General features: G+C 40.9%; 2 protein-coding genes across 2 annotated transcripts; both read left to right on the top strand.

Annotated features, from left to right (window-relative positions):
* Positions 1-2,316: 2,316 nt before the first annotated feature.
* On the top strand, positions 2,317-3,305 carry E1B28_013026 (uncharacterized protein; the record flags this gene model as incomplete). The annotated part of the gene is made up of 4 exons (XM_043158175.1): positions 2,317-2,567; positions 2,619-2,835; positions 2,885-3,179; positions 3,244-3,305. The coding sequence occupies 4 exons, from the start codon at positions 2,317-2,319 to the stop codon at positions 3,303-3,305; spliced, it is 825 nt and encodes a 274-aa protein (XP_043003518.1).
* A 2,259-nt stretch (positions 3,306-5,564) lies between these two features.
* Positions 5,565-6,501, top strand: E1B28_013025 (uncharacterized protein; the record flags this gene model as incomplete). Its single annotated transcript, XM_043158174.1, has 5 exons — positions 5,565-5,811; positions 5,885-5,994; positions 6,044-6,126; positions 6,169-6,307; positions 6,361-6,501. 5 exons carry the CDS (start codon positions 5,565-5,567, stop codon positions 6,499-6,501), a joined length of 720 nt encoding a protein of 239 aa, XP_043003517.1.
* Positions 6,502-9,431: the final 2,930 nt, after the last annotated feature.

The raw sequence follows: 9,431 nt of genomic DNA, 5'->3' as shown, positions 1-9,431 counted from the left end.
GGTTTTGAGTGAGCTCAGTAGCATTCTCAATATGCCCTGAGCACATTTGTATAAAAATATACTGTTCATCAGCAGGTGTGAGCACTTTTGGCCTGCCCTCAATGGAGTTCTCCTTGTCAGATAACTTCTTGAAGACAAGGGTGGTCACTGTAGCCTTGCTACAGTCCACTTCCTAGGCAATGCTACCAGTACTGAGGTCAGTAGTGGTGGAGAGGTGAAGAATTTGTTTATTCTGAGATTGAGAAAGGTGAGGCATGGTGTTGATGATTTTGTGAAGGGAATATCACATTTTTATATTCTAAAGTGGAGCATATGATGTCATTTAAGAGTCTACTAATGATGTCATTCAAAATTTAATGATATATAACATGATAACATAGCAATATATCATAATGACAGATGTAAAATAGTCTAGCAAAAAAACCATCCAGTTGGATGTTTTTCATATTTTAATGATAACTTCATTAAATCTCAATATCTTTTTCCAAAACAAAGTATATTGTTAAGCATGGATGTAGGGCTATATTTTATACACTTAGGGTATTATGTAATATTGATTTCCCATGGAGTTATTTGAGAATTCTATCAGACTATGTACCAAATTAGATGGTGTTTTGGGTCACTGTAACATCACATCTGTTTAACTCAGCAAGTAGTAACAAAAAGTTCTGTGTTTAAGTTTTTTGAACAGTTTTCTTGCCTCATCTATTCAACTCAGTGTATAGTCTGTGCACGGGAACTTCAAATCCTTGAACCCTATGCCCTGAACAACACAATGTGACTTCTTCCTCCTACTGCCACCATCTCCCTTCTGCACTCCCTACCTTCCTCCTACCACCAGTATCATCTCCCTTGTTCATACTGCAGTCATTTACCCTCATCTAAGCTAGTCTCCCTCCCACAACTTACAAGACACTGATATCAATTCAAATCTGGGTAATATCTTAAGGAGAGATCAATAGTGAATTGGTATGTACTTACTACCACATTTCTGAGTGAATTTTCAAGTTCTAACATCTCTTTACACCCAACAGTTACTGCATGAAACGAAAGCTAAAAAGGCGGTCGCTACAGGGAAGAAGACTGGATTCAAGATTCTGCCCTACCTATCTGTTCCAAGTAAGGCCTTCGTATGTTGTTGCTATACACTTGTGACCTAAATCTAGAAACTTCCACAGATGGTTGTATGCAGCTGACTGGCAGAAACTTCCTGGAATTGGAAAAGTCTGAGGAGTAATCCTCGGAGCATTGGGCATTGTTCAAGAAAAACAATAAGGCTGAATTTGAGGTATGTCTATCTTTCTCTACATGTTCGATCCCATCCACTATACTCACATATGCAAACCAAGAAATACTGACAGTTGGAAATGCATAGGTACATTTCAATGCCACTCAGGCTGGGTAACTCGCATTGACTTACTCTTTACTTAGAACGTGATGGCCAGGATCAAAGACAGGGTTTAGATGGAGGTATGGGCATAAGCTGGAGACTGGGTTTACACTGCCAGAGTGTGCCTATATAATGAACATGAGTGCTGGATCATAGTGTGATGTTACCATCATGATGTCTCATCAAGATCGGCTCTAGCTCTACAATATGGTGTGAGACAATATTTGTGTAATATGTGACAGCAGTGATTGCATGGGCAAAATCTCTTGGAGCACAGAATGTTCCATCACTTAGTACCTTGAAGAAAGCTGAGAAATCAATCGATGATATAGTGGGAAGTCCAACAGAGAAAGTAGATTCTTTCTCAGGTACTGTATTCTATATCAATGATATAGCAAAGGTTATAGCCAAGGTAATGATATTTCAGCATATACTTCTGTTACTATACTTACTTTCTATTCAGGACTTTTCAAATCCAATAACACATTTTGCAATGGTTGAATATCCAGAAGATGGTGGAGACTCAATGTCTGAAATGTATCATGGATACAAGTGGCTTGTTGACCTTCCACGCGACATGCTGACAATCACTGCTCATGTGAATGGGAGACTTTATTTTTTGGGTGAGCTATTGCAATACCATGGGGGTGGTTTGTTTATTCCCGATCGCTTTTTCACAAGGTGTACATCTGGTGGGGAGAAAAAATATTTGTGTTCCATTGGACATCCTGTTCAGAGGACAAGAGTAAGCTTTATTTTACATGTTCAATTCATGTATCTGACAAATTCCTACATTGTCTCCCCTGACAAAATTATCATACCAACAGACACTTTTCAAAGGACATATGAAAATCTTGTGGATTTGCAGGTGTGATCATTTTTCTGTAAACAAAGAATTTTTTAATAAAATTTATGGTTTGTTTAGAATGCTCAATATCATATGGAGAACAAATGCCCCATCCAAACAAAAACATGCCAGAGGCCGCATGGTATATGGTGTACCACTTCTTGTTTATGTTGATGATGTTAGTGGGAGGAATAAACACCATGCTGTCTACATGTCCAATGGCTTGCTCCCAAGGCAGATGATAGAAAAGGAAATTTGTATGAGGTTTGTGACCTCTTCACCACATGCAACACCTATGGAGCTGGTGAAAGCGCTAAAAGAAAGTATCATGTAAGTTTTAAAAAGTCATCTTTGGACAGTTAACTAAGAATCAATTGACAGGAGGGTGGCTGAACATGGAGTTGAGACATATGACTGTAAATTTGAGGAGGAGTGTCTCCTTGTACCCTATGCACATTTTTGGGCTGGTGATAATCCCATGCAGGCAGACGAATGTAGTTATGCTGGGCTGCACTGCAATTCTTTCTGTTGGGAATGTAAAGTTGAAGGAATACAACAAGTGAAATGGACTGATGATGGATTTATGAAGCCATTTGAGGTTTGTTTGAAATTTTCTGATAGTAATAATTATTGACCTTTTCTTATAGACTGGTGAACCTCATACACCAGAAGCTACAGCTTCCAGTATACATGAACAACTGCAACTTTCAACATTATCAGGTACTACTGAGAAGCTGAAGAAACATAAAGCAGCCTCTGGAGTCCATGATTCAATCTGCACCAACTCTCTTGGAGCAATTATTGATCTTGGTAAAGCCTTGTATAGCAGAAAACATTCAAGTAGTGTTGGAAAAAACAAGGAAGATATTCAGGCCCAGCTAGAGCAGGAAGTTAAGTGTGTTACAGAGGAACATGGTATTAATCCATTGATTGGCATGCCAGGTGAGTACAATATTTACACTCACTTGTGCAACTGTTGTTTCTTACTTTTGATTCTATTGCCAAGTGTCAATATGCATCAAGATACTCCCACAGAAATATTACACACCATATTATTGGGTATTGTGAAGTATTTCTGGGGGCAAACTACTTATATACTGGAGAAGACCAAAGACTTTTCACTTTTCCAAACGTGACTTGCATCTTTCGACACTTCAGGGTTAAATATACCAAAGATTTCTGCAGAGTATATCTGCGCTTACAAAGGGAGTCTTATTGGAAAGCATTTCAAGAGTTTGGCACAGCTCATGCCTTTCCTGATCTATGACCTTGTTCCTTAAAAAGTACTCATGGTCCATCATTGGAGAACTGGTAGCGCTAGTATGGCATACTCAAATCAATGATATGGAACAATATTTGGTGTGTTGACTGCATTTCTTTGTTCTCAACAGAATTGAACAAATAGATTTAGAGCAACTTGTCACATACTATTGAAGCATTTTTGAATGTGACTGCAGAATGTGCTCCCAGCATTCTGATATCAAAGCCAAAATTCCACTTTCTGGTGCATTCTCCAGCACATATTCGCCACTTTGGACCAGCCTCATATTCTCAACTGAGTGCTATGAATTATTCAACTATGTATTCTGACTCTCATGCATTTACAGCAATCGGCAAGCACTAAGTCGTGATTCATGTATTGCTTTTGCAGCTCAAGACATCACTAAACACATTGTCACTGGAGGATATTGACGTGATCCTGCTTCCCAGAAGTGGGTTCATGCTGGTGGAGCTGTACTCTCTTACATGCAAGAAAACACCCTCTGTCGTAGACTTCTTGCAATACCAACCATGTCAAACAATGACATTCAACATTGTGAGCTTTTATAATTTTAAAACCAACACCACACTCAGCTAGCATTCTACAGGTGTAATAAAGCTTCCTTCCACCAAAGGATCAAATATAAGCAAACATGAATTAACTTGGCAATTGACAGAGGCATCCAAGGCATTTAACAGTCAGGACCAAAGTTGGGATGTTTATCACTATCAACTATTCCACTTAGGTGCCTCTGTAAGTGCTCAAAATGGAGATCAAGTTCAGCACAGTACATTTGCTGCATTTCAATATAAGAAAAAGGTAGGTTATCTACATGTATTCTTTAATGAAAATATTTTCAAATTGAAATTCTTGTGCAGATTCAGATTGGACGAGTCAAAGAAATTCTTTCTGCATCTAAAGAATCATTCCAAATAGGTTTAGTCACTTTGGAGATCTTTCACTTTCTTCTGGAACCCCATGAACTTCTAAGAATGCCAATTCTTAAACTGGATAGTACCCAAAATTCATTGTCATTATGGTATTTAACTCTTTTCAAATTTTATGTAATTCGATTTGATTCTATTTGCGCGTCCGCACTCAGCACTGACTTGTCCCAAAAGGGACATAGATTGTCGCTTGTCAGCTTTCTCATATTTTTGGTGGGGAAAAAGCCAAAAAAAGCCAGACAAGCCAGCAATGATTGTTTACTGATGTGGAACAGGAACATCAGCTGACATGCTGAGATTGAGAAGGATCTCGATGAGGCTCATACTGGTCTCACAGTTGTTTGAGGCTGCTTTGGTAAATCAATGGGAAGTTGGTGGCAGACCATGACATGATCTTGCAACTGTTGTATGTGTCAAATATCCATAAATTATATGACTATAACTGTACAGGATACATCCATATCCAATCCGAAGCCAATCCACCAGAAGCACATACTATATCAGTATAACCAGCAAAACTGTATACACAGTTATGGCATGCAGCCCAGGTTTTGATAGCTTCATGAACCATGCTGAACAGAGCTGAATTCCTGAGACCATGAGTCAATTCTGACATCTGACGTACCAATGGCAAGCAAACTGAACAACAGATTTTACGGCCCAAGGAGATCTCTTCTTGAGTGACCAACCATACTATTTGTGGAGGTGAATGGTGTATTCCCTAGTGGCAACATCCTTGAGAGCACAATATCTTTCACTGCCAGCTCTTCAACAGAAAACTCACAATTTTCAAAGGTTGATTGAGGGCAGGCATGCAAGTGACAATGTCAAGTGTGTCATGACAGGGTGTGACATTGTGTCACAGTCAGTTACTCATTCGACTCTCCATCAACCATCCTCCATCTTCCGTTGGCACGGCGGGTGCTCTTCTTTCACCTCTCATTCTTTTCATCTTCAATCAACAGCCCAACACTATGGGGTTCTATGACAAATTCATGGCTGTGCCTCCAGCACCTGCTGAACCAAGTGATGTGCAGACAACAGCCGGCTCCTTCTACAAACAATGATGAAGGTCTTCATGTGCCCGTTCTCTATCAAACTCCTGGTTGAGGTACTCCAATGCAAGCACTAGGACACCCTCTCCAGCACCATGGAGCCTTTTGCCGGATGTCCACATCTGGAGAAGTCTCTCCCTCCCCCCCTTCACTTCCATTGGTTTTTACGGAGTGGACTCGCGAGCCCATTTTTGAACTTGGAGATGATACACCTCGGACCACCAAACACATGAGGCTTTGTATCGAAGAAGCTTCCAACAAAGTGGGTCTGGACAAGGAGAATACAAAGGCTGCTGAACAATTTTTCAATGGTAAGCATCTTTCCATCTTCTCATATATGTTCCTGCATTCATTTTCAGCTGCACACACAGCAATGCGACACAGTCCTTTTCATTAAACTGCAGAGTATTGAGAAATTACTTCAAGATGGTATGCAGGTGTTTCAAGAGCCTGACTCTCATCATGCCACACTTTTACTGGACACTGGCTTTAAGGTATGTTCACATCACACCAGGATTCAAAAAACATATCCCTGCTTTACAGTCCCACCTACAAACAAAGATTGTGGGTGTCTATTGTCTCCTGACATCACGGCATATCTTGCTGAAGTGGTCAAAGTTATTATGGTGAGTTTACATTGACATATGCTCTCCAACTTCCTGACGAAGTGGTCAGAACCTCATCCGGCAAAATCCCGACCTCTTCAATGTTCCAGACAATTTCTTCGACAATCAAACACTTGCCGTCCAGCTGCAGAAGCTGGTAACTGAAGGACTCGCCAGCGCAAGATGTTCCATCAAGGCGAAGGTACGTCGTTCAATCTATCATAGCTTCAAACTGATAAATGAACAACTCTGCAGCTCAACCATTCTCTTGAAAAGAAGAGTAAGGGTGTACAGGCAAAGCCCCAGCCCATCCGGACACTCTGCTGTTTGGCTATTCCCAGGATGGAAATAAAGGGTGCTCACTGGACCAGATATCATGCTGAAAATCGGATTTAGCCTTAATATGCATATTTTTAATCATTTTATTAACATTTGAGTTATAAAATAAGGGAATGTAGGACTAGGGTGAGCCCAAACTACTAGTCAAAGCACAAGCCTCTACATGAGACTTTAGCAGTACAAAAAGTACAGAATTGGAAAGACGAGAGACTTCGCAAGGTTTCGAAAACGGTAGAAACTTCAAGAAGCGGCCTCTTAAAAACCTTCATATTTTGAATAGAAGGCCTCGTCTTGCTTGCAGAATGCTTGGGGTGAATATAGGGAATTTATTGAACACTTTACTTTGACTTCACAAGGTATTGTTGGACAACTCAGACTTAAAGGAAATAATGAAGGATATATTGGACAAAGGACCTACATGCGGATTTAGGATAGAGATATCTGGCTTCCATGAAGTCACAGGAAAGGAAAAGGATTACAACATTCCGAAATAAAGGAAACCCAGACCTTGCAAGGTTGACATGACAGTTGTTACTGGAGACAGGAACACAGGAGATATGTCATGGATGGCGACTGGTTCTTTTCCTTATTTAGAGGACAACAAGACAATGGTGAGATAGGAGACATGTTTCCAAGGATATGTGGGCAACTCAGAGACCTTGGGAAGTCTAGGCTCTGTCAGCGTAACATGGATACAGACAGGGGACCCTTGGCTTATTATTTTTATTCATGGTTTCTGGCACAATCTCTGGCATTATACCTGATTAGGCGAGTTTCTGTTCGACTGAAAGGGATTTTATTATTATTCTCAAGTTTACTACATATCTTGGACTTTTATTATTTTTATTTCGAAATGTATATATAAGGAGGGAGGGTACCAGGAAATTACAAGCGGAGACACAGTTCACCTACTAGGACTAGCTCAAGGATTTTACCTTTGCCCCTCAATTCGTCAAAGTTTGGTGTTCTGTGTTTGGATTGGATTGATTTGGACTTATTGCAATTTGGATTTGATTGGATTGTTATTGGAATTGAACTTGGATTTTGAAGTCAATTTTGGACTTATATTGAATTGGAATTGCATTTGGACTTGATCAGAAATTTGAACTTGAACTTGAACTTGAACTTTGCAAAGTCTTGAGAAAAGCTTTGTTGAAACCTTACTATTGAAATATTGAACTAGTGTTTTGTTTTGTCATTTGATAAGAAGGAATAAACCCTTGATTGAACCTTAAAGACTGAATATCCCTATATTCTCTCTTTCTTAGTGCCTCTTAGTGCAAACTAAAGCCTTCGAATATCGACCTCCACCCCATACTCTAAGAACACTCTTTTGGTGTGGTTAGTTTGTGCACTTCATGCTTAAGGTGTGTTTTCCAGTCCCATTAGTAGGGTGTTCCAAGCGTTATTACCAAGCTGCCTACTTGGTGAGAATCTATACATTTCACTATATGTTTACTCACTGACCTTGCAGCGATACTGTGTCCATGAATATCAGAAGTTTGAAGAATCTCCACCCACCACTGACTCCTCTGGCTCCTCTGGGGGCTCCATGTTATGAATCGTTCACTTTCCAGGGCATGTTCAACATCAAGGAATGCCCCCCCAGAATCTAATTCTTGGGCATCCAGGGCATTCTAGAATTCTTGCCAGTGGAGCAACTTTTCTATTTTGCACAGCCTTGCACAGTCATTCCACAGCTTTGCACAGTCATTTAACAGCTTTTCATAGGCATCCGCAGTCATTCCATGGTTATTCCATGTTATTTCCTATTGGCTAGGTCTTATCCCCATGTAGATAGCTCAGTAGTATATAAACCCCCCATGTATCTAGCTATTTTCCCCAGCCTTGTAATTTTAAACCTTCTGTTTGTGTTTCTGTCTCTTGTGCTTTCTGCTTTTCTCCCTCTCTCTGTCCAGTTGAGCCATCTCCTGTTCAGTGTTCCCAAGTGTTCTTTCAAGTGCTCCTTCCAGCATTCCAGTGCCCTCAGTAGCACTCCCAAGCATCCTCTCAGTATCCCCCAGTAAGTATTTACTTTCGAGTAAATCTTGTCGCCTTGGCGGCCCCCTTTGTTGTTTGTTCACATTGTTTAGCTTGCCACATAAGCCTTAAAACCCCACTAGTTGGGTGCAGTGGTTCTGAGGTTGAACAGTTCGTTTCTCTCCATTGCAGCAACATCAAGCACACCCAGTGAGTCCGGCACCATCCCAGCAGCCCCTCAGCAGCTGCAGGAAAGGAATGTCAAGGAGTGGTATAGCAGCACTCAATTTTGGAATTTTGTCAACGACTCCTTCAAAAATATTCGTATGGATGCGTTGAAAGCAGGACAAACTAAGAGCAGTCAGCAACGCAAGCTTAGCAAGTGCGTATCATCTCTGTTTTCCACAGAAGATTCACTGAATAGGGTTGTCCTTCACATTTTTCCAGCTCATTCTCATAGACAATTTGAAGGCATATGTGTTGCCAGACCATTCTCCTGTGGCAGTCCCACTCGTTGTTGCTGGCATGGCTTGGTAGATTCTATCTACTAAGTGACCGGTACATTACACTTACCATCAACCATCCTATCTGACCCACAATCGCTGTAGACCATTGTAGATAGGAAGGCCTCTGCCCCCTCGACTTCTTTACTCCTTAAGAAGTGTAATATATAAGTACTCAAAGTGTACAGTAGAACTTCACTCTTGTCTGGTCAATCCTACCTAGGAGGCATTCCTTTTTTCCCCTTCAATTGTCAGCTCGCCTCACCCAAGGATTGACTCCTGACAGGAGCCTTCTAAATGGGTAAGTAACCTAGTCAGATGAGTGGCCTTGAGGCTGAATCTGTGGAGTAAGGTCTCCATTATGCCCAGGATGCCCATGCAGCATGCCCAAGATGCCCAAGATGCCCAGGCTGTCTAAGAAAAAATGTATGGGGGTCCCAAAAGTGGACAGTATGTTACAGTAAGGAGCTTAAGGAGTTGATGAGGGGGTGATCATGGGAATTG

Source organism: Marasmius oreades, chromosome 9, assembly GCF_018924745.1.
Source record: "Marasmius oreades isolate 03SP1 chromosome 9, whole genome shotgun sequence".
Classification (NCBI taxonomy): domain Eukaryota; kingdom Fungi; phylum Basidiomycota; class Agaricomycetes; order Agaricales; family Marasmiaceae; genus Marasmius; species Marasmius oreades.
Note: the sequence above shows the minus strand (reverse complement) of the source record. Positions and strands in the feature narration are given on the sequence as shown.